General features: G+C 39.1%; 1 protein-coding gene across 1 annotated transcript in view; it reads right to left on the reverse strand.

Annotated features, from left to right (window-relative positions):
- The window catches only part of BBS9 (Bardet-Biedl syndrome 9), a 333,069-nt gene that overhangs the window by 202,101 nt on the left and 105,449 nt on the right, over positions 1-25,519 (reverse strand). The window contains exons 10-15 of the mRNA XM_040965097.1: positions 19,315-19,496; positions 14,351-14,427; positions 11,857-11,910; positions 4,519-4,621; positions 2,967-3,071; positions 1,973-1,987 (exon numbers count right to left, since the gene is read on the reverse strand). Coding sequence (XP_040821031.1) covers positions 1,973-1,987; positions 2,967-3,071; positions 4,519-4,621; positions 11,857-11,910; positions 14,351-14,427; positions 19,315-19,496 — 536 coding nt within the window. The remainder of the gene's footprint in view (positions 1-1,972; positions 1,988-2,966; positions 3,072-4,518; positions 4,622-11,856; positions 11,911-14,350; positions 14,428-19,314; positions 19,497-25,519) is intronic.

Consider the following 25,519-nt stretch of genomic DNA (forward strand, 5'->3'; position numbering starts at 1 on the left):
AGGACAATAAAGTGGATTGGTCTCTGAAATGCGAAGCCTTGCGCACAAGGCCTAAGTGGCGACATATTATTTCCTTGTCTATTAGGTGCAGCTATATCAACTCTGGCCCCTGGAGTTTAATTATGATTTTAAAATATATCAAGAGAAATTATTAAAACCAGCTTTCCCTTTCTATAGAAATCCTAGAATTTCTATAAATTGTGAATTTCTTTTTTCTCATGGTTTGGGTTGAATTTCCGGAAAGAATACATTTCTTTCACCAATATCTTTCAGTGTTCTTAAAACTTAAAGCAGATCATTTAAATGACCCAACACTTCATAAAATTTGGTCCACAATTTTTATCAGTTAACATGTAATCTTGCAAATTAAAATGCAAATATTCATCATTAATAATGGACTATGTATTTATTTTTAATATGAGAGGCAAGGAGACAGAGAAAGAGAAAACACCCTGTATCCAGCGCCTCACTCCTCAAATGCACACAACGAAGCCGGTGCATTCAAATGCACAGTATGGCTGGCAGGAGCTCAGTTACACGTGTTCACGCTACCACATCAGCAGGCAGAAACTGTGTTGGGGAGCCAACGCTCCTTACTGAGCTCAGGCAGCCTCACATGGGATGCAGGAAATGTAACTGGGGCACCCTAACTGCTAACTGCTAGGGAAAAAAAAAATCCTGCTACAAAAGGTTACTGTTTAATCGGTCCAGTTCTGGGTGGACAACTACACTTAATGATATAAAACTAAACGCTTACTTCTATTAAAGCTTTGCCATATAGAAGCCAAGCCACTTCTTCAGTATCAACATCTCATATGAGTACAGGTTCAAGTCCTGCCTGTTCCACTTCCAATCTAGCTCCCTGCTAATGTAGCTGGCAAACCAGTGTAAGATGGTCCAAGTGGCATGGCCGCTGAATCAAAGCCGGAGACTTGGAAGAAGCTCTTGGCTCCTGGGTTAATATAGCCAAATCATGGTCATTATAACCATTTGGGGAGTGAACAAGTAGATAGAAGTTATCTTTCTCTGCTGCTCCTCTCTGTAACTCTACCTTTGAAATAACTAGTTGAATCTTAACAACACAAGCCACCTCCCAGACATCAAGGTAATACATGTTCTGTAACTCAGATCGTTCACGTTAACAAAACCGAATAAATATTGCTAAATTTCTAAGCATTTTAATGTTTAAGTATTCCTAATCAACTGTTTTCAAACATTTGTCTTAACAAAGATATTTTTAATAAAGCTAAACCACCATGGTTAAGTTTAAATCTACAAAGCAAAACAAGCAGAGAGACACATTCAGTGCCGCTATGGACCTGATGTTGCACAGACATTTCATCCCCACTCTCTAACAGCTTAAAATGTTCTAGGAGAACCTAAAGAACAAATGTAATGCAACTCAAGTGCTAAGTGTTAAAAATAATAACAATAAACAAGAAAAATTGGGGGCAAACAAAAAGTAGCAGCCAACAAACTCAAGCAAGTTCCTTCAAGGGGTCAGATGTCAGATGAGGATCCTCTCCAAATCCTAAAGATAAGGGACAGAAGCACAAATGATGTACGCACAGCATTCTGATTCGAGACAGGGTGGGTATGTAGAGAAACAGAGTTCAAATCATTGATAAACAACTATTAGTCTTTCTTTAAATTAAGACAACGAAACAGTCAGGTAAACCATCACTGACTTACAGAACTAAACCATCAGTGACAACTTCAGTGTTTTTTAAAAAAAAAAAAAAGACCTCACTCTATTCCTACTAACTTCATTCTTCCTCATAACTCTGAAACAATTAATAATGACAACTTACTATGTGAACATTACAATCAGGATTCCGGTACTGTACTATCCTAAAAGTGTTTCTATAGGTAAAACAGTAGCCTATGCAAAGAGTTTGTTCATGGTACAACATCAGTTGAACAATCATGGTTCTAAAATTCATTATTTTTCCTAAATTATCTTTCCACTTACCATCAGGATTTCGATCTATTCATCAAAGGCAATGCAAAAAAAAAGGTAAAGAAGGAAGAAAGAACACAATAAATTATCTATGACAAAGTTACAACACAGATTTTATGCACATCCATTGACAACATCAGTCAAAATTTTCAAAAGTTTCACGGATGGTTTAAATTGACCTCTAACAAAAGACAAGAAACTCAGAATTGAAACTTGCAACATGAATTAATGAAATTCAACAACATATTTGCACTTCCATTCTAAGTCCTTGAGAGTGTTTTATTCCAGTGTAAGTGCAACAAAATAATTAAATAAAGGTACATGATTCAGCCAAAGAGCCAATCAAATTCAATATATAAATGACTTAAAAAAAAAAACACTAAGTTAACCACAACACACATGGTACTAATATTTCCGGTTAACATTGCTTATAATAATTTCAATAGATGCTACTACGGAATAACACTTCTGACTTTATTTTTGGTTTTTGGTTTTTATTTGATTTGTCTTAGGGCTTTCTTTATAGGCTTTTTAATATTAATTTGTAATTCACTTTAACTCCTTAATACAAAAGCTCCTTCAGTTAATAATTTATAATGTCTTAAATTCTATCTATAGAAAAGCATAAGAATCAAAATGGTATGATGCACTCATAAGCTTACACACCGATTGGACAACTTTAATTTTATAGTCTATGCTTAACTTTCTTTTGTCTACTCTCTCACTTTAAAAACTCTTTTCAAACATGGTCACTATTTTTCCTTTAAAAATTGGATTTCTATGCACTGAAAAGAATTCACATTATATATGTAAGTAAGCTAAATACTATTACTGCCAATTTATACAAATGATTAGATACATAATTTAGTTTAACAGCAAAAAAATGTTTTTGCTTAGGCATATTTTCCAAGATGTTTTCCCATCTTAAACACAACAGTAATTAACTTGTCACTCTAGTGTTTCAAAGAAATGATTAGGCTGGATTTGTAAACAAGTGTATATTTACCTGTTGGTCTCAAGTAAGAAACCACAGCATTTCCGTCCAGCGCAGATGGCGTGTAATTTCTTTTCAGATAAACAGAAAAGGATACAGTGCTAGTCATCTCTGGGGCTGCAAGGAAAGTACAATATAAATTATATACTTTGGAAGAAATAGTTATCAACAAGCTAAAAGTTATCAAACACTAATACTTGCCGAATACTATTTGAACTACTTTATATCTAATCTTCACAACAACCCTACAAGATAGGTCACATAACTGTCCCCAGTTTTAATGAATGAGGAAACTTAAATATAAAGAGATTAAGAAACCTTCCCATGGCCGAACGATAAGGCATGACTCCAGAACATTCGACACCACTGCTTCTCTTCACGAAGATAAACAGGCTACATAAAAGGGAAGGGGTACTGAAAGGGACAAGAGAATTTGGGAGGGGGTAGGGGAATCTGGAAGAAAGGAGTATCTATAGACATAATTATACGTACACATGGCAACTTACCAGACTGTGTATTTCCTTCTATACTAATATATTACGCCTCTACTCTGTGTTAAAAAACCATATTTTAACTGAAAAAACTTTATTATTCAGAATGTGTTTTAGAAAAATAAACAAAGTAGTTCAAAAAGAAAACAGAAAAAAAAAATCCTGAGAACCCAATGGTTGAATATCACCTATAAGGATATGTTATCCATTTATTCACGATTCAATGAATGAATATTTGAGTTCTCACTATCTGCCAGACATTCAAGTAAAGGCTAGTTATACAGAGGTTTAAAAAGAAAAAGAGTGAGAGAGAAGAAAGCAGGCTTTTGACTTCATGAGTAAGAGATGAGAGCCTTACCTGTAGAGCTAAATAATAGAAGGAAAAAGTTTTGAAAGATAACATGAAGATTATTTTAACAGGCCTACAACAATCTAGAAATAAATGGTTGAGTGTTAAAGATTCTATGCCAAAAAAAAAAAACCCACCTCACTAAGAGGTGACATTTATGACATGTCTCCTATTTTAGATGTTACTTTGGAGATTTCACATGAATTCATTTTCTAATGAAATCCTCAAGCCAACCTTTAAGACCAATATTAATCCCTTTTTGCATATTAAAATAACCGAGGCTCCAAGTGATTACCAGGGCAGTTACACTAAGCTTACACATCAACGAAGTGTCAGAGCCAGGCTTCAAACTCGGGCAACATTACAAAGACAATATTTGTTCTTCAAACATTACTGATTCAATAAATAGATCACTAGAGAAACACTAGTGAAGAAAGTTTTCCAAAGTATAATATCTGAGTCCAATTACTGACCCAACCAGTTATGGAAAGCTCTTAGAAATCAGTAATCATGAAATACTCATTTGCTTCAATAATCAGTGGCTGAATATGCAAGCTTGATATTTAGAGAAAAAGATAAGCAAAACAACACAATTATTGCTCTGAAGAAGATCTCAACCTCACTATTGAGACCAGAACTGTAACCACAAAGTAAACACACTAATTCTTAAGAAACAAATATACAAGCCAGGAAGAAAAAAAAAAAAAAACATAACCATACTCACTTGAAAATTCAAAGGTGAACTGATCCTGAGTGAGAACTAATGGTGATTGCACATAGATGGATAATTTGACTTTTTGCAATACCACTCGATTGTGCAGTGTGACCTAAGGAGACAGAAAGTGTGAAATAGAACATGGTATTTTATCCAAATGCATACTCACAACAAGGTATTGAAAAATCACTAGCAAGACGGGCATGTGGCAAGGTGATTAGGACTCCACGTGGGATGCCTGTAGCCCATTTTGCAGCACACAGAACCCAGGTCCAGCTCCATCTGCAGTTTGTTTCCCAAGGAGACAGCAGTGACAGCTCAAGTATTTGGCACTGAGATGGAGTGCCAGTGAGAACTCTCTGCACAGCCTGGCGTGGCCCAGAACCAGAGGATGGAAGCAAGCTCTCTCTCTGTCTCTCTCACTCTTTCCCTTTCTTTGTCTCCCCCTTTGAAATAAAAAAGAATAAATATCCTTGTGCATCATTTTTTTACATCATTACAAAACATTAGAAATCATTACCCAAGAAAATACAAGTAATCACATAACACAGCACACATCAAGTGTAAGAGATTAAAACCTTACATCCAGTTAGACACTGAGGATTTTTTTCCACAGAAGACATAAAGAAGGGCAAGAAACACATGCAAAGATGCCCAATCAACAAGTTAAAACCAAGTGAAGATATGACTCCACATCCACCTAAATGGTTCAAATCACAAGCACAGATGAGTATACAAGTCAGCAAAGATGCAGAGGGCCTGGAACCCTCATACACTGCTAGTAGGAAAACACACACTTACCATGGGACCACATAATCTAGTGCCAAGAGAAATATATATATATCACTCCAAATGTACTCAAATGTTCACAGAAGCATTACCAACAATTGCTAAAATCAGAACTAATCAAAATGTCCATCTTGAGTGGAGACAACACAAAATGTGGCATATCCATACAACAAAATATTATTCCGCAGTAAAAAGAGCGAAGCATTGCTGCATGCAACGAGTGACTCCTGTAAACATACGAAACAAAGAAAAGCTCTCTCTTCATATATATGTGTGTGTAAATTTATATATACATATTTATATATGTTATATATAATTTACATATTTGTATATATAAAATTCCCTTTATATGCAAGATTTACTATAGGGAAAATTACAAGGAAAGTAGATTAGCAATTGCTTCATGATGGGGCATGAGAAAATGACAGTTAGTAGGTATGGCAGACAGAATCTCCTGAAACTGTATAGTGGTGACGGTTGTATGATTCTGTGACTACAGTACAAATCATTTAATCATATACTTTAAATGACTGAATTGCATGGTATGTGAATGTTACCTCACTAAGGTTGAAAACAAATTTCCTATCACAAGAAAAGAAAACCTACCCTCAAAGCCACTGAATAATGACCCCATAAACTAAGTCTGTTCGTTCTTGATACGTACAGTTACAGCAGAAAATCCATTACAGGAAATCAGTAGATTTTCTTTTTCACAAATTACTTGTTCTATGATTTCTGCACTCGGCATCTATACGTACCAGTACAGATAAATAATAAAGCGCTGTGTTTTCTTCCATGGTTTAACATAGAGACCTACGATATAACTAATTCTAGAAAAAAATACCACAGAGCAGCCATATTGACTGCTGCATTTTTCAGATAACTGCATCTCTAAACTGGGACTCCTCTTCAGTGATGCTAAGGAAACTCTCCTCTTCCAGTAGGAATGAGCAGCTGAGAACTCTGGGGAAAAGAGTTTGCCTGGCACATATGCAGGATGTGGCTAGAGGAAACTTCCTGAGCAGGAGTGTCAGAAGTCATCCGATCCAAGGATCTCCTCTGGGTCACAGAGCGAAAAGGCATCATTTTTCAGATTAGCAAAGAAGAGATTCAGGGACCTGGTTTCCATGGGGCATGCTCTCTCTTTGGGTTTGCCTTCTTGACAATGTCTTTATGAGGGTGAGCAAGGTGGCCCAGCAGGTGAAACTGCCACCAGGGATGCCAGCATCCCACATGAGCACCAATTCAAGTCCTGGCTGCTCCATTTCCAATTGAGCTCCCTACTAACGCACCCGGCAAAGCAACAGAAAGCTGCCCAAGTTCGTAGGACCCTTCCATCCACCTTGCAGATTTGGACAGAGTTCTAGACTCCCAACTTGGGCCTGACTCATGCCTGGTTACTCAGGCAATTCAGAGAGTGAGTCAATGGAAGATTTCTCACCCTCTCCCTTTCTCTCTGTCTCCCTCTCCCTTTCCTTCTCTTTTCCTACGCCTCTCTCCCTCTGTAACTATGTCTTTCAAGTAAAATAAACTTTCAGAAAAAAATTTTCTCTGGATAATATCGTTTCAACGACTTCATCACACATGGCTAATGTGTAAACCAAAGAAAGTAGTTGTCTGAACACAAAGAGTTACGAAGCACTGAGTCTGAATCTTTTCAGACAGACCAGCCATTGGTGCCTTTACAGCTCCCTGGGTGATTCCTCTGTGCACCCAGAAATCCTTGATTGCTCGAGAACTATTCATTTCTGCTGCACTGTTGTTAAGCAGGCATTCCACCTATTTTACCAGACTCTATTAATGAGAGAGAAACACACCGTTACTAACTGACTTAATACAAGGCCATTCTGAAAACTTTAAGAAAGGTAATTTTAAATATCTCTTGAGCAGAAGATACATATCACCTAGTCCCTAATTCACATGCTTGTATATGACATATTGGAATATACAAATAGTCCAGAAACATTATATATAACTAGTTGTCATAATGAATTTTAAGTGATACGATCATTTTAGATAAAATTCTTATTTGTAAAACAAAACATTTAAAAGACAACTGTACGGGCTAGCATTATTGCTTAGCAGGTAAAGCCACTGCCTCCAATATCAGCATCCCTAATGGGTGCCAATTCAAGCCCTGGCTGCTCCACTCACGATCCAACTCCCTGCCCTGCCCTTGCTAACAGTCTGGGAAAAGCAATGGAGGATGGTTAAGAACTTGGGCCCCTGCTACCCACACGGGAGACCCAGACAAAGCTCCTGGCTTCTGCCTTTGGACCAGCCGAGCTCCAGTCATTACACTCATTTGAGGAATGAATCAACAGACAGAAGACCTCTCTCTCTCTTTTTTAGCTTGATTCATAAATAAATACAATTTTAAAAAACACCGAACATACTAATATTACAGATGGACTAAATGAACATGAATCCTTGTTTTGTTTCATCTTGTTTTCTTAATAAAGCCTGGGAATACACACAGGAATTGACATGCCATACACAAAACTTCCTCAGTGATGTCTGACCACCAGAAACAACAGAATTCCTTTTCTGGAACAGCCCGATAGCAAACCTGGTCATCAGAATCTATGGGAGTGTTACAACTGCTTCAAATAGTTAGTCCACTAAAATAGATTAAACAGGATACAAGTATTTTACTACTAAAAATAATACAATGCTAGTCGTCATGCATAGTTTTAAATGAAACTGACAGCAATAATCATAACTATGGGTCACTTCCTATATTCATAGGAGTAAAGGTGGTAAATTGTACATGTGCAGTATTTTGGTTAATCACCACAGCTGTGAAACAGGTACTGTCACACATCCCCTTACAGAAACCAAAACCGTGATTAGGAAAGGTTACATACTCATCCAAGGTCACTCCGACTAAAAGAGGAAGAGCCACAGTTTAACTGCCACCTGTCAGTATCCAGAGCCCATACCTGTGCCCAACCGTGGCTAAGTTTCAAAATAAACTTGCAAATGAAAAAGGATACCAATCTTACAATTTAAATAGAAAGGTTCAGAGAAATTAAATCATATACCTTAGAACACCAAGCCAGTAAGTGCTAGGGAACTTTAAAGCTGTGGTCAGGGACATCTCATGAGAGGCTCACTTTTAAAAGCGAAAATGGAAATTCTTTAAATTAGTCATATGTTCACTTGTGAAAAGAGCAGACATTATTTTATTCCTTTTTAAGAGTTATTTTATTTATTTGAAAGGCAGAGTTACTGAGAGAGAGAGAGAGAAAGGTAGCAAGATCTTTCTTCTGCTGATTCCCTCCCCAAGTTACCGCAACAGCCAGGGTGGGGCCAGGCCAAGCCAGGTCTCCCACGTGGATGCAGGGCCCCTAGGGCTTGAGTTATCTTCTGCTGCTTCCCCAGGCATGTTAACAAGGAGCTGGGTCACAAGTGGAGCAGCCAGGACTCAGACTGGTGCCCATATTGGATATCAGGACTGCAGTCAGTGGCTTAACCCATTATGTGCCAACTCTGGCCCTACCAGCAGACACTGTGACTCTTCCTGGACAACAATCACACAATCTCCCATCACTCCAATGAGGCTCTGCATTTGGTTTAGATGCACAATCCTACTTTGAGAGTTTCATTCTCAAGCTCACTGAACTCTAAAAATGGGCTGGGCACTTTTCAAACCCAACTCAAGGAGATATGTGACAGAAATAACTGCAGTAACAAAGAAGAGTTGTATTTGAGCCAAAAAGAAAAAAAAACAAGAGTTAAAGACTTGGCTAGATCATAAACTTCATAGTTTGGAAGAACATAATTATAGACTATTGAGAAGAAAGTATAAAATGTTAATCCAAGTTATTTTCAACTTCTAATGAAATGAAATATAATCTCTAGAAAATACAGTATCAAATGTCTATCCTGTATATACAAACATGACCCCAAAGGCCAGATAGGAACCACCACTGTGCCTAGCTGACTGGAGTGCATGGTCACGGATCATACACACATATTCAAGGTAGCCACATCTTCATTCACTTGGAACGAATGGAAAAATTTTCTCAATTAATAGGATTTATTATGATGGAAACTTGCATGGTTATATATCTTGGCTGATGTTGTTATAAAAGGCCATAAGGAGAGATTTATGGCAGAAATTTATATAGAAACTGACAGGATCAGAAAGTCATTGTGTCTCCTGGGTAAGAACAGCCAATTGTGTGCAAGCCTCCTGTGGTCCTTCTCTCTTGTGCTTTCATGATGGCAGTGAGAAAGGGTGCTGTGACATCAGCATTCTCAACTGTAAGGATCTGCTAGTGGAAGAGAATTTTCCAGAATGGTCCTATCGTAATTTTAAAGTAGTTATTACACATGAAAGTCTACAGACTAAAAGTGTTTACTTTCAGCACCTAAGTCTTGCCTGATTGGGGGAAAATATGACATAAGCAATGTTACCTGGCTTAGATACCAGATTTCTTTTCACAATGTACACAGTGCATTGAATCACAATGTGGCAATCAGAAAACAGATACAAAAGAGGATTCTCTTATACAAAAGTGTAGCTCAATCCTGGAACTACACCTTTTGTTTTTTGGGTTTTTTTTAAGTGTTTGATTTCTTGCCATGAATGCGTTCCCCAGACTCAAAAGTATTAATGAGATAGAGCCTTTGACTGGATGAAGGCAAAGCAAGACTGGGGAAAGACCACCCTTGTTTCCAGTGGCAAGACTCCAAACAAATTAACTTAGGAAACTGCTGTAAGATTGGGCTCTCTTCGGCTCTCACCAAAGATCTCCACACTTGGGCCACCCGCTGGGTCCAGTGTAAGCGAACACAATTGGTAAAGCCTGGTGCCCTGTAAAGCTCCTCCAAGGACAGCAACCCATAATCTAAAAAAATAGAATGGCTCGTCCAAGTTTTTACTAAGTCGGTCGCCAAAACCCACAACTTTCCTGGCTTCCAAAGTCTGGGCAGTGATAAATATTTTCAGCTTAATAATGTGCTGACTGATTACCACACTTCAATCTAAATGCCTTAAGAGAGTTCTACGTTTGAGTTCTGGTTCCAAAATTCTGCAATGACAAGACTAAAAATCTCAACCAAAACCACATCCGTCATATTCTATTTTGCCAGGACTATCAATTTGTCAGTATTTTACTTTATGGCTTCTTCGTTTAGTAGTTTCTTGCTATAACGACATACATGTAAAGCTAATGTTGTAGCAAATAAATGGCTGGCAATGGCTCTTTTCAAATTTATATATAATCATTAACAGAAGAAAGGTAATATTAGCATTCATGTGCTTTTTGAATATCATTTCACAATAGACAAAGTATGATGCTAGAGCAAACTGGCTGGCCCACTGTGGGTGATAATGTCACATTTGCTAGCAGTCGTAAAATGCTGATTTTATTTCTGGGGGAAAAAGGAGTCCCTGAAGAAGTTCTGGGGTTCACTATATGGTAGGATGACTGTGGCCATTATTAACCTACTATTTGATCTTCTATTAAAATAAATTCCAGAAGACAGGATTCTGAAGCAATGTTCAGTGTTTCATAGCTACATTTACCATGATTGAAAATTATACAATATAAATACACAATATAATACTGTACAGTGCTCTACAAATATGTGCATTTTTAAAGGTTTATTTATCTATTTATTTATTGGAAAGGCATTTTTACAGAGAGAGCAGAGAGAGAAAGATCCATCACTGCTTCATATCCTAACTGGCCACAATGGCCAGAGCTGAACTGATCAGAAGCCAGGAGCCAGGAGCTTCTCCCTGGTCTCTCACATGGATGCAGGATCCCAAGGCCTGGCGATGTTCTCCACTGCTTTCCCAGGTCATGATTGGTGAGCAAGATGGGAAAAGGAGCAGTCAAGACATAAACTGGCACCCACATGGGATGCCGGCACTTAATGTAGAGGATAAACCAATTGAGCCATTACCCTGGGCCCATAAAACAATTTTTCTGTGTCTGGTAAAAAGAGCCTGGCTAATGCTCCACATTTAAACAGGGGCAGAAGAAAACCACAATAATTGCTTATTCTGGGTTCAATTACTAGTTCTTAGAAAAAAAAAGATTTATATTTCCAAATTATTTTAATTATGTCACTATAATTATCAGGTTTTTATTTTCATTCTCTGTTTTCATTTTGGAATTTTAAAATATTTAGTCTTTGTGAGATAGCACTTTGGTGTTGCATTATACTCAAAGGCTTACCGGCTTCATTAAATATAATACCTGGGCCCAGCGGCGTGGCCTAGCAGCTAAAGTCCTCAACTTGAACACCCCGAGATCCCATGTGGGCGCCGGTTCTAGTCCCAGCAGCTCCACTTCCCATCCAGCTCCCTGCCTGTGGCCTGGGAAAGCAGTCGAGGACGGCCCAAAGCTTTGGGACCCTGCAACCATGTGGGATACCCGGAAGAAGTTCCTGGATCCTGGCTTCGGATCAGCACAGCATCGGCCGTTGCGCTCACTTGGGGAGTGAATCATCGGATGGAAGATCTTTCTCTCTGTCTCTCCTCCTCTCTGTATATCTCACTTTCCAATAAAACAAATAAATCTTTAAAAAAAAATACAATACCTTCACTGTGATAGAAGGGACAAGCTCAGCTCCCACTTCAACATCAGTGGCTTGCTGCAAACAAAAAAATTGAGAGGAGAAGGCAGAACACAATTATTTCAATATTTTACACCAGTAAAGACACCCAATGGGTACACTATTTATATGCCACAAGCAAAATAAACAACGAATCTAGGGATACACTAAGAGAGCCTGCTGAAGATGCTTCAACAGGTTAGTCATGAGCTACTTCAAAAACCCAAAAAGAGAAAGGGTCAAATATTATTTCATTTCAAAAGGCACTTAAAAATTAAAAGTTTTCATTTTATTAACTATTCTTTATATTGTATAAAAGCCCATACTGTATTACCCAGATAAACACTATGTCATTCCTTTAGATCCCTGTAGTTTCAACTTATCAAAAAAATATATTTTCATTCTAATTAGCATCATGTATCTAAGACATGTTAACTAATAACGTGGAGATTGTGTAACCCCACACCTAGAAAATAAAAGTGGAAGTGCACATTTTTTGATAGTGCGTGTCATAAACAAATTCAACGGGTACTCTGAGCACCAGCTTTGGTGGCCTGACCCCAGTCCTCCAAAATGCCTAGCAAAAAAAAATCAAGTAAATATATTCTTAGAGCTTATTTTTCAGAGTGGTACATTAACAGGGGAAACAGATGTTAACTCCATAATAAATTCAAGGGATAACGCTTTCTAACTTGAACAGTTTAGTATGAATTCCTAAAGAATTAATTAAGATCACAATGTCTCTTTACACTCAGCAAATCATATCTTATACGAAGTTTTTCTTTTTTATGTTTGCTAATACAAAGAGAACAAGTTTCATGTATTTTATAGATAATATTTAAAGAGGGTAACGACATTCCCCCACTTGCTTAAGCCCCCTCAGTCCATTCTTTCTTTCTTCCATTTTTGCAAAAAAAAAAAAAAAAAACATGATTTAATCTGTTTTATAATGACAGGCTCAGAGAAATTAAGCCACCTCCAAGAAACGGGGAATCACTTATGTAAATAGGCATCGGCAGAACAGAGCTGGTAGAGTCATCTTTTCTTGCCACGGGAAATTCTAATCCAGCTTCTCATCCGAAAAACGGGATAGCAAGTGCTTTCACCCCTACAGAAGTCTATCCTAATGGAAATTCGGTTACGTTTATATGTGTGCTTTCAGAATAACGCTGCCAAACACGTTGTTAATCTAGGCTTTTTGTTCTAATACTGTATTACCTAAAGTCCAAGAAATGTTATGAGTAAAAGAGAGCTTCCATATCACAGGTTTTCTGGTCTTTTTGATCCCTGTTTAAAGTCCTAAGTACCCTAGGACAGCAGTCCATTAGGAACATAATGTTACAGGCAGAGTCACGCGGCTTTAAGAAGACACTGTGACATTACAGTCACATAACTTGGGGACTAATAATTCCTAGTAGGATGAATAGGATACCCTTTAGAAAGAAACCAACCAGTAACGCAGGAAAAAACAAAGCTGTGAAAAAGACACTTGGCTAGGAAAAACAGCATCCAGCATTAACAGTGGAGAAATGGCAATTAAAGACGGTGCTTCTACGCAAGGCCTTTTCTGACTAGGACCAAAAGTACCCGCAGAACAGAAAGCTTATTCCACATTGCAACTCACCTATGTTTTAGAGAACCCAGGAAAAACTACACGAGTTTCGCAAAGGAAAAAGAGAATCATTTCCACGGCCAGCAAGTGCGTGCACATTTGTCAGCCAACTGAGCGGAAACGTTCCACTCACACACTCCACCCTTCAGGCAGAGTGAGAAATGGGGTGTGCTAAAAGACCCATGTTGCAAACAGTGCCTCTACTATGTGAGTCAGCTGAGTGAATGTTCCTTTCATACGAACTCCTACTTTTTTAAAAGGGACCCAATTTACTACACTATAGCAAAGTTGACATGCTTTTAATCACAATTTGGATTGGCTGTCTGTACTAAGATCCTTTGTCTTGGATCACCCAGCAGACGTGGAGAGGAAAATGACTCCCAGACCAACCATCCACTTATAAACTGCCCTGCACCGCCACTGCGACCAATGTAACGTATTAAAGAGTGTATACATCATCAGACCCTGAGCTACGCTACTCAACAACGTTATCCCACACACTTGCCTACAAAGGGTCTTGTGCAGTTAATATGGCTCATCTGGAAATGGATAAACTCAGTACTGCGAAATCTGAGCTGGACTTTCAAAAAAAAACTCAATCAGGTAAAACAAGGGCAAGAACCAGAAATTTCTACTGCATTCTTCCCAACACCTCCTTCGTTTTACATTCCTGCCCAAGAATCTTTATTAGTGACACCAAGAGACTAAAGAAACTAGCAAAATGTTTTCATCCAGCAAATAACAGTGACTAAAAATTTATTAGCCTTCCTGAAGTTTCTATTTGAAGGTCCTAAATTTAAACCAACACATTTTGATCCCAATTATCAGTATCACAAATCCCTTGAACATTGCTAAAAATCCACCTACAGAAACAGCATCAAAACTTGGAGAAACCAGGACTGAAACTTTCAAGTCATCTTCTCTCTCAGTCATGGGCCAAAGAACTGAAATTGAAAAAAACAGCAATAATTAATCAGAACCTGTTTTGTATAGTTTTTCTTTAAAGACTTATGTATATCACTCATCAAAAAATAACTTCATAAGTACACTCACAAATTGAAAAAATAATGTATTACATAGGCAGAAGTTTGATACTAATTACTGTCTTATATAATACTACAAAGAAAAAAATGTCTCTTTAGCCAAAGAGAATACCCAAGATGTGGACCATTGACTAACTGGTACTGGGAATTTCAATGTTCTCTCCTTAGCAATTCTAATGCAAGCCTAAAACTGTAGAGTCTGTTGGGAAGAAAGAGTCTGTGTTTTATTTTTTTTTTTAAGATTTATTTATTTTTTATCGGAAAGTCAGATATACAAAGAGGAGGAGAGACAGAGAGAAAGATCTTCCGTCCAATGATTCACTCCCCAAGTGACCGTAGTCAGTGCTGATCTGATCGAAGGCAGGAACCAGGAACCTCTTCCAGGTCTCCCACACGGTGCAGGTTCCCAAAGCTTTGGGTCCTCGACTGCTTTCCCAGGCCACAGGCAGGGAGCTGGAAGGGAAGTGGAGCTGCTGGGATTAGAGCCGGAGCCCATATGGGATCACGGGGCGTTCAAGGCGAGGACTTTAGCCGCTAGGCCATGCTGCCAGCCCCAAGAGTCTGTGTTTTAGCCTACTGTTTAACATGGCTATGTCCCACATCACAGTGCCTGGCTTCACTCCTCAGCTTCAGCTCCTAACAACAGCTTCCCACTAATGCAGACTTGGGGAAACAGCCATGATAACTCAAGTCACTGGTTCCTTCCAACCATGTGGGAGACCTGCACTGAGTTTCTACCTCCCAGCCTCAATCAGGCACAGCCTTAACCATCAAGAGCATGTGGGGCGTGAACCAGCAAAAGGGAGCCCTCTCTATTTCTCTCTCAATTAATTTTTAATTAACTTATTAATTTTTGCAATGACAAACATTCATATCTTGGGGCCAGCAAGTGCTAGGGTCTCAGGTTAAGCGACAACCTGCAGCAGTGGCATCCCACAACAGAGCCCAGGTTCAAGTTCCAGCTGCTCTGCTTCCAATCCAGTTCGCTGCCACTGTACTTAGCAAACTGGCAGAAGACAGCCAAGAGACACAGTTGGAGTTGCTGGCTGCCACTTAGCAGCTGGCCCAGTCCCAGCCACTGTGGCCATTTGAGAAGTGAACCAGCAGATAAAACATCTTTTCCTCTCTCTTTTATTTTTCTCTCTTTCTTTGTCACTCTGCATTTCAAAAAAAAAAAAATGTTTTAATTCCTATCATATAACTTCTACCCCCAAAAATGTATCTAATATTCATAGATATGCTCAAGGAGGTTTTCATATTTCCTTTTAAAAAGAAAACATAAATATATATATGAATAGTTAAATCAATAAAGCTATGTACATATTATGCAATGGTCCAAACTTGTAAATACAAATATTCTCAATCTTTACTATTAAACATCAAAATTACTCATTAATGTTTAAAAATTAATAAATAGTACATTGTGTCTAATACGCATGTTTATATAAAAAACAAATAGATAAACCTGAATCTTTTCTAGAAAAATACACAAACCTGATAAGGATTGTTTTTAAGGAGTAGAACTAGAATCTGGAGATGATGGGAAGATTCAGCTTTCACATACATCAGTAAGCAAGAAATGTAAACAATAAAACACAGACTCTTTGCTGTCTAGCCGGCATCCCATCTTCTCATTCTGAGGAACACAACTCTAACTTTGTTGAGGTATTCACTTTCATCTCAGAGAAAGTCACCTCTCCCAGGCCTCAGGGTCAAATCTGTTAACTGTGATTCAATCCCACTGACCATTTGTTCTTTTAGGCATCAACAAGCCACTTAATCCTCACAGATGGAAGCCAGGGAAATTGTTGGGAGGGCTGGCACTCAAGTTACTCCTCTCAAAGAAAAATGGATAAACTCAGGAGAAATAGCTCACGTCTCCCCTGAAAACCTGCATCTATTGTCTGGACCTGCTGAGGACACCTCCACAGGCTGAGGATGGCTGACTGAAAATACAGACAGCGCTTGGGGACACCACGAGAACTGCTGTCCTAAAGGCCAATCACTGCCTATCACCGCCCTCGGGCATTCCTCCGGGAATTTTCAAAACCTGGGCAGAATACAAAAAGCTGCTCATTACCCAGCCAATAAGCATTCTTCAATTCTTTACTAAAAAAGCCCAGTTTTCCTCTGAGCCATAAACTACTCAGCAGAACACTTAATTTCTCGGCTTGTTTTGCAGCTCCGAGAGGCCAGTGGGATGGAAGGAGGAGCTGCTCAGGGTGTAGCTTCCAGGAAGGCTCCTTAAGGGGGCTGACTCAGCTGCAGATGTGAGGCCAGAGGTTCCAGAAGGCATCCTGGACAAACACATGAGCCTGGGAGAGGAGAAACTGGACTCCCTGATGACCGGGACACTGCTGGGCCAACGCTGGTATGCCCCTCAGTGGGCTTCTCCCACACAAGAAAAACTTCGGTTTTGTTGAAGCTGTTCTGTGCTTGTAATGGTAAGTGAACAAAAGCATCAAATGCAAAGACTCTAGAAAGTAGCAGATGTGTCAAATAGGGTCTAGACTCCCATGGATATGCTCTTATCTTACTGGTCTCTAGGTGGCCATCTATCTTAACATCATCATCCTTGGGGCTTCACATCCACTCCAGGTGGACAAGGTGCTCAGTCATCTATATCACAAAGAAACTCCACCTTTTAATGGTCCTACGGGCAGATGGGTCACACAAACGCTAGGCAGGATTCACACTAATGACTTGAATGGGAAAGCTTCAGAGCCCATGAGCCATACAGAAACTATTCCTATAATTTCATGCTTACAACATGCCTTCCTCATATAACCCAGACATGTAAAATCAGCTTCGAAAACACTCTTATTACAGTAGGTAATACACAGCACATGCACAATGAAATGTACTTGAGGTTGGCTTCAAATGCTGTTGCAACTCTTCACTTGAAAAAAAACATGAAAACTTTACAGGTGTAACATAACTTACAGTTGTGAAATGTGTTGGCAAACTAGGCTCCCTGTACTAAAGCAAATGACATTTAAATGAAAAGAGAGGTAATCAAAAAAACTCAAAGTTTTAATTTCTCATAATTTTCAGTAATGAAATAATTTGGTGCTTCTATGGAATCATAAGCACTTTAATAAACAAACATACCATGATTTTATGAAGGCACAGATGATTATATTTTTCTATGTCTAGAAACAAAATATTTTAAAAGCTTCTCTTCTTAAGTTTCTTTTTTCTTCCAGTCTCCCTCCCCTCCGACTAATAATCAACTAAGTGTCTGGGAACTTCAACATTATTTAAAAATTCAAGATTTCATAAATCATGAACAACACACCCAACTCTGTGGCAACATCCTTAACTGACTTAGCAGTTATTTCAAGACCAACAGAAGGACCAGGGTAATGACAGGTACACCTTCTCACCACAAGAAACCAATGTGGTCATCGAGGATTTCTAAGAGTGAGGGACTGAGAAACTTTTTACAAACAATTAACGCTAATAAAAAATACTATTCATATACTGTGAACAGAATAAAGCCTCAAGATGCGAAATTTGGAGTCAAAAGCCCTATTATTTAAAAGAACCCTGAAAGTTTGATGTCTCATATATTTGTTGCTCTTTCCCAACTACCGTTCTAAATGTTAAAAATGAGACTTATAATCTTATTAACCCAAAAAGTACTTGTATCAGAAATGGAAAATGACTTGTATATTGCAATATGTCACATCAGATTTTAACCACTCTCTATGACACAGGGGTGCTGACAACAAGCAGATTGTTAAGTAATTGGAGGTACTTAAAATATCAGAGATTCACTGGTTTATTTTCAAAACATTCTAAAAGAACGTGTGAAGCCAAAGCATAATAACTTTATTTTAATGTACATATATTTAAAATGTATAATCTTGATTCCTTAGAACCAAAGGAATATAATCTTGGTAACACAGACTCAAAAATACATAAATCTCATAAAGTGATCGAATCAGGACTGCAATTGGTTCTGCTGTTTTGGTTGGCTTTTGATGCTCTGCTTCTTTTATTATTCCTACTTGTTTTAACATTTCTTTCATGTGAAAATACACTACATTTTTTCTCATTAAAAATCCTTTCACCTGACCTGAAAAGGAAGCTTCAAGTAATGTCTTTCACATGTCCAAATCGAGCTGCAGGATTGGTGTTTTGTTTCTCCTTTTAATTCACAATAAAATTATACCCTTGTGAGTCCCAAAGTAAGATAATATTGAGTTATTCAGAACTGGGGAACTGAAAATATCATCAGCCTCTGAGTCATTAGAAATCAGCATACCACAGGCTACCCTCCATTTGGACGGCTAATTAACTACACACATAAATTACCTCGCTAAGCTGTAAATGACTACACCTTTAGTCACATAGCTGTAACTCATGCCCTGCTTCAGTTTCTTCTAAAAGAAGCATGTGAGCTTTTTTCAGGGCTATTAGAAGTTAATAAGTGGCTATTCTAAACTTCAACGCTTTTCTCAAGGCCTAAAACCACTAACCAAAGACATACTTCTTCCTTTCTTGCAGGGCGGGGGGAGGGGGAGAGCGTTTATAATGAGATAGTGCAGTCCCAAAAACACACACATCGTAACATTATTTTTTAAACAAGACATCATTTCCAGAAGCTGTGATATAGAAAGGGAACACAAAAATCCTGCGTGCTAAGGAGTGACAATGCCTTTATAATTGTAATTTGAATTGAGCCTAGCGGAGAAAATTGATAGGTACAAAACATCTACATAGCAGATAATGTGAATTTTGCGATGAATTCCAAAATTAAATAATAGGCTGCGAATTAGATACCTTGTGACTTGTTCACATCTTTGATGATTTTTTGAAGTTCTTTCAACTCTATGTCAAGTTCATCATAGTTGAGTTCTCTAGATTCAACTTTTGGAGCTTGGAACAAGGAAGGATCCGTCCCCAGGTAGGAGCACTGCAAGTGACCATCGTCACTCAGGGTAACTATCACCCCCTTCAAGTCACTGCAGAGGAGAGAATGCGACACCGTCACTTCAGTGGATTGACCCTTGATGAACCACAGTTTCATCTCATTCTCTTCAACATACAATCAAGAAAAACAAAAGTTACATGTCTTCTAAAGTTTTACTTCAAACAAAAAAAAAGAGAGAGACCCCTGCCCCTTAAGGACCTAACATGACTTCTGGATTCCAACCCTAAATAACTCCTTTAAAAAAAAATTATTTATTTTAAAAAAAATTCAACTGAAGTGTTTCAGATGTCATTTATCCTTAATAAGTAATCTCAATTTCAAGATGCATTTTTTTTTCAGGAGAAAAAAAATAATTATTATCACGGCCAACATTTTGGCGGCAAATCCTATCACGTCATGGGGTAATCAGCATGTGAACAAGGCTAGTGCAGTTAGATGGACCCAAAGATGGAACTGGGCTACTGCCAAGGACGAGGCGGGAGCAGGCACGGGGACCCAAATTGGCAGGGATAAGTTGATGGGGATGCTGTCAGCTGCTCTGAAGAAAAAATGTGCCCATGCATATTTTCCCTGCCCCTACCCTTTGGTCACATCTGACCACCTTCCCCCAGGCCTATTCACCAAAACTTCTCTCCAACTTCAGTAAGCCTCTGCTTTGTGCTACAAAACTTGTCACTCTTATTGCTAATCATTGTGTCCCTCCAAGGTGGTTCCCACTCTTCTCATCCTGTCTCTTCTTCCACCTTCCATTTGCTATTGTGCAAATATGTTCCTAAAGGGTATGTGCTGGAAACTTCACTCCCACGGAAGGGTGTTAAAAGGTAGAGAAGTTGGTGCCTAGCACAGTAGCCTAGAGGCTAAAGCCCTCGTCTTGCACACACCAAGATCTCATATGGGTACCAGTTCTATTCCTGCCAGCCCCATTTCCCATCCAGCTCCCTGCTTGTGACCTGGGAAAGCAGTCAAAGACAACCCAAAGCCTTGGGACCCTGCACCTGTGTGGGACACCTGGAAGAGGCTGCTTGCTGCTGGCTTCAGAATTGTGAAGCTCTGGCCATTGTGGCCGCTTGGGGAGTAAATCATCAGAAGGAAGATCCTCCTCTCTGTCTCTCCTCTCTGTATATATCTACCTTTCAGTAGAAGTTGGGATAAGTACTGTGGTACAGTGGATTAAGCTACTGCCTGCAAGGCTTGCATCTCATACAGGCACCAGCTAAAGTTCTGTCTATTCCACTTCCAGTCTAGCTCCCTGCTCATGGCCTTAGAAAACAGCAGAAAATGGCTCAAGTCCTTGTACCCTGCTCTCATGTGGGAGACCCAAAAAAATTCTAGGCCCTGGCTCTGCCTGGCCAGCCCCAGCTGTACTGACCATGTGAGGAGAGAACCAGCAGATGGAAGATATCTCCCTCTCTGCATCTTCCTTTCTCTGCCTATAAGACTGCCTTTAAAATAAATCAAAAATAAATAAAATACCTTTATAAGTAAAAACATAGGCGCTGTAATATGATTAGATCCCCCAAAATACTGATGAACTCCCCAACCTTCCAGTACAATCAGCCAAATAAGTTATTATTCTTTATAAATTACCTAATGCCGCAGATTAAGTTGCAAAAGAGACCAGGACACCATTCTTTAGAAGTCTCAGAATTGAATAAAGCAAAGCTGTGCGTTTTCCTTAACTTGCTATAAAGAACTAGCTCAGATAAACCCTGTGTTTGCCTCCTCCCTAGATTTCCCCAGAAAACAAATTCAAAATTGCCATAGGTTTTTTGAATTGACAAACAATGAATTTACTTGATTTCTGTTGTGCCATCTATAATGACCACTGATGAAGAACAGAAGGAAGAGAAGAAAGGAGAGAAGGGGAAGGAGAGGAGGGGAGGGGAGGGGAGGAGAGGGGAGGGGAGGGGACATTCAGCCCCGCAACCCATGTGCCAGTGTCCAGGCCCTACTATCGTTCCGACCTATTGCTTCTTCTATTCCAGACCCTTAGGGGCAGCGGTGATGGTCCAAGTCATCGGGCCACTGTCACCCACACAGGAGACCTGGATTGTGTTTCCAGCTCCTGGTTCTGGCCCCAGCCCAACCCCAGCCAGTGACCCCGTGGATTCGTCTCTCTCTCCACCCACCCCACCCACCCCCACCCTCCTTGTCTGACTCTATTTTGCCACCCTGAAATAAACCGCTTTAAAAATAAGGACAGCCAGGGCTGATACAGTGGCGTAGTGAGCTAAGCCTGCATCTACAGAGCCAGAATCACATATGAGCACCCACTTGCTTCCCAGCTGCACCACTTCTGATACAGCTCCCTGTTTAGGCTCTGGGGAAGCAGCAGGGCATGGGAGTTCATCAGTATGTTGGCCCCCTGCACACAAAGGGAAGACCTAGAAGAAGCTCCTGGCTCCCAGCTTCAGATCAGCTCAGTTCAGACCACTGTGACCGTCTGGGCAGTGAACCAGTGGGCGGAAGATCTCTCTCTCTCTCTCTCTCTCTCTCTCTCTCCTCTGTAATTCTGCCTTTCAAATTAATGTAAAGTAAATCTTAGAATAAGGAAGGAAGGAAAGATTTCGCCATGTTCCAAAACTTAGATACCAATTTAAAATAATTATTGCCATTAAATAATTTTAAAAAATAGAAAAAATGTGAAATGAAACAAGACAATTTACTTTCTTTTTTTTTTTCTTTTTTTTTCTTTTTTTTTTTTTATTGTTGCTTACATTGTATTATGTAGTACAGTTTTATAGGCACTGGGGATTCCCCCCACCCCTCCCATACCCCTCTCCCCATGGTGGATTCCTCCACCTTGTTGCATAACCATAGTTCAAGTTCAGTTGAGATTCATTGCTTGCAAACACTTGCCTAGCATAAAGTTCAGCGTCTTATTGTCCAGATAAGTTCAGTGGCCTCTTGGGGAGACCTTCTATGGTCTGAAGATAGGTCTAACAGAGTAAAGATCCGGTCAGTTAAAAGCCCCAACAAGGCCTCAGTATCAATATACAACATTATGGAATTAATTGACATAGTATTGGGTAAACAATATGTTAAAAATAATGCAAGTTCCCTTCTTCGAAACATCTGGGTTGAGACAGTATCAATGACAGGTTCAAAAAATAACAAACAACCAAACAAAAAATTACAGGTTAAATCAAGGCAAACATGTGGTATCTAATCTTTTGGTTCATCTACTCCATGGAATACTACTCAGCTATTAAAAAAAAGCAAAATGCAGTTCTTTGTGGCTAAATGGGCACAACTGGAAACTATAATGCTAAGGGAAATGAGCGAATCCCAAAAGACAATTTACTTTCATACCTAAAGATGAGAAAAGGGGATAACATATATATCGTAGCTAAAATATGCTAAGAGTCTAGCCTTATTCAGAATGAATATTCACTTTTCAATCCCCAGCTCTAAGTCATGGCAAGTGGTCACCTCATTAGTCTAAAAACTCAACTATGTCGAGAGCAGATACTATCCTTGCTCTCTTCTGCTGCAGCAGCGGCCACCAGCATCGCCACCTGCTTTACGCACAGCATTTCTACATACACTGTCTACAGGACTCAAGCATCATATCCCTGTGATGTAGCTTCAGAGGAATTTAAAAATGTAATACTCTATACAGTGACACACCTGCTAAAGAACTGGACTGGTTCTAGTGAGGAATCAGGGGATTTGAGTTTCAATTCTCTCTCTGTCCCTGCACAGGTGAAATCAACACGAAGAATTCTTCCTAAATACCTCTCATCTCTAACATGAGAAGATGGGACTTAATATCTTGCGAGAGTTGGTTCTGCCACCTCCCTCAGAAAATACGCCCACAATGAAACTGTTTTCCTAAAATCAATCTCTGGGCCCGGACGATTTCTCTACAGGCGACTGAAGCCACCTAGTGGCCACGGGCGTCCTGACCATCAGCCGTGCCGCACCTTGCTGCCTTTCTCCCCATGGAGCCCACTAAGAAACTCAAGCACAGTCAGGGGCTGTTGCCTGGCTGCCTTCTCAGAAAATACGAGAGGACCAAATTCTTTGAATTTGGCATTTTCAAAATATCCTCACCATTAAGTGCACGGCACCTTAAGAACCTGCCCCAGTGCCAGTAGGCAATCAAATTGATTTGGTTTGTGAATCAGATTACTTACTGTTAAAAACCATTTTTATTCCATTATTTCCTTCTGCAAAAACCCGACTATTTAGATATTAGAATGACCTACAAATATCTGAAACTATAAATTTCTGAGTTCAAGCAAGAAACGTAGACAATGGAGAATATATTCATTTGTTCAGACTCTCAGAAAGAATTCTTCCTTGGTACCCACAATAAAAAGAGGCCAGCATCTTCACTCACTGAAAAAATGTACTCAATGTCACCAGATCGTGTTGACAAAACGAACTAGAGAACTCGTACAATTTGCTTTATCCTTACTAGTGGCATTGAAGCCATTGCAAATAATTTAGACAAATTAACAGAATTATAGACTGTATATACAATTACTTAGTAAATAGGTGATAACAATGTGCTTGTGAAAAAAAATTGTTAAATATATGATAAACAGCATATACATTATTCCCCCAAATCAGGCCCAAATTTAGTATAAACAATAAAGGTGAGCCCAGAATAGTAGCCTAGTGGCTCAAGTCCTTGCCTTGCATGCATCAGAATCCCATATGGTTGCAGGTTCATGTCCTGGCGACCCCACTTCCCATCCAGCTCCCTGCTTGTGGCCTGGGAAAGCAGGTGAGGACGGCCCAAAGCTTTGGGACCCTGCACCTGTGTGGGAGACCCGAAGGAAGCTCCTGGCTCCTGGCTTTGGATTGACTCAGCTCCAGCCATTGTGGCCACTTAGGGAGTGAACCAACAGATGGAAGATCTTTCTGTTTCTCCTCGTTTATGTAACTCTGACTTTGCATTAAAAATAAATAAGCCTTTTTAAAAACAGAGTAATAAATATCTATCGAGCTAACAGAGCTACAGAAATCCTTGCGCTTTGAATAAATAAATGTTACAATATTTTAATAGGTTAGTTTTTGTGAAGATGGTATGTCTTAAATGAGAGAAAAATCATTTTCACATCAGAATAGTCCAAATTATAACTGTTCTTGTCGTAGTTAAGTCAGTTTTAGACTAGGCAGTGCCTTTTCCAAACCAGCATTGAACTGAAACAGGAAACAGAAGGGGTAGGGACTGTGCCCAATTTTGTTCTAATATCTCTTTCATTTTGCCTTTCATTCCTCCATTATATTTCAGTCACTCATTCATCAAATGTTTTCAATATTTGTTCTTTTCAGGCTACAATTTAAAAAATGAAACATACCCAGGTTAAGTTAGAAATGGGCCCCAAAACATTGCAATCTTGCCCAAGAACAAGACATGTATCTTCATAACTATAGTAACAGGGGGCAGAAGACATGGGTACCATTACACAAGTACAAACTGCTTTCTAATTCAGAAAATGAAAATGCGATTTCTACTCAAGGAAATCAGGGAAATTTTAATACTAGAAGTAAAAGCTAAAGCTGAAAGAGCAAGAAAAAAAAGTATGGTTCTCAATGGCTGTTTTCTAAAACCAGAATTAACCTCTGGTGATTTTAAACAAGGAAAAGATGCTGATAGAATTTTGAACTTGATTTAGACGTGATTTTTGCCAACACATGAATGTTTTAAACCTCCAAGCCACATCAGAAAAATGCAGTCCATGAGTGTATATAACATACCATTATCCCACTGCTCCACCCCGCGGGCCTGTGTGTATGTGTGCCTTGGATTGAAGCTGTTGGCATGGCTTCCATGATCAGTGTTTATTTTGGTCTCATCTCCTCAGCCTTTCCTTCAAGCTACTTTCATCTTTCTATTTAAATTAAAATGCTGAGCTACAGTGCCAGCACCTGTTTCAAATCTTTGTCAACAAACTTGTAGGAATTATACACTACTATTGTTTTAATGATTTTTGACTATTTTAAAATACGCTGTTTATGTGTGAAGTTGAGTATCATTTCATTATTGTGTTTAGCTCTTGCCTATTTCTCTGTTGGTTTACGGCTTTTGAAACTTACGAT

This window comes from Ochotona curzoniae, unplaced genomic scaffold (genome assembly GCF_017591425.1).
Source record: "Ochotona curzoniae isolate NIBS_2020 unplaced genomic scaffold, NIBS_Ocur_1.0 scaffold_3835, whole genome shotgun sequence".
Taxonomy (NCBI): domain Eukaryota; kingdom Metazoa; phylum Chordata; class Mammalia; order Lagomorpha; family Ochotonidae; genus Ochotona; species Ochotona curzoniae.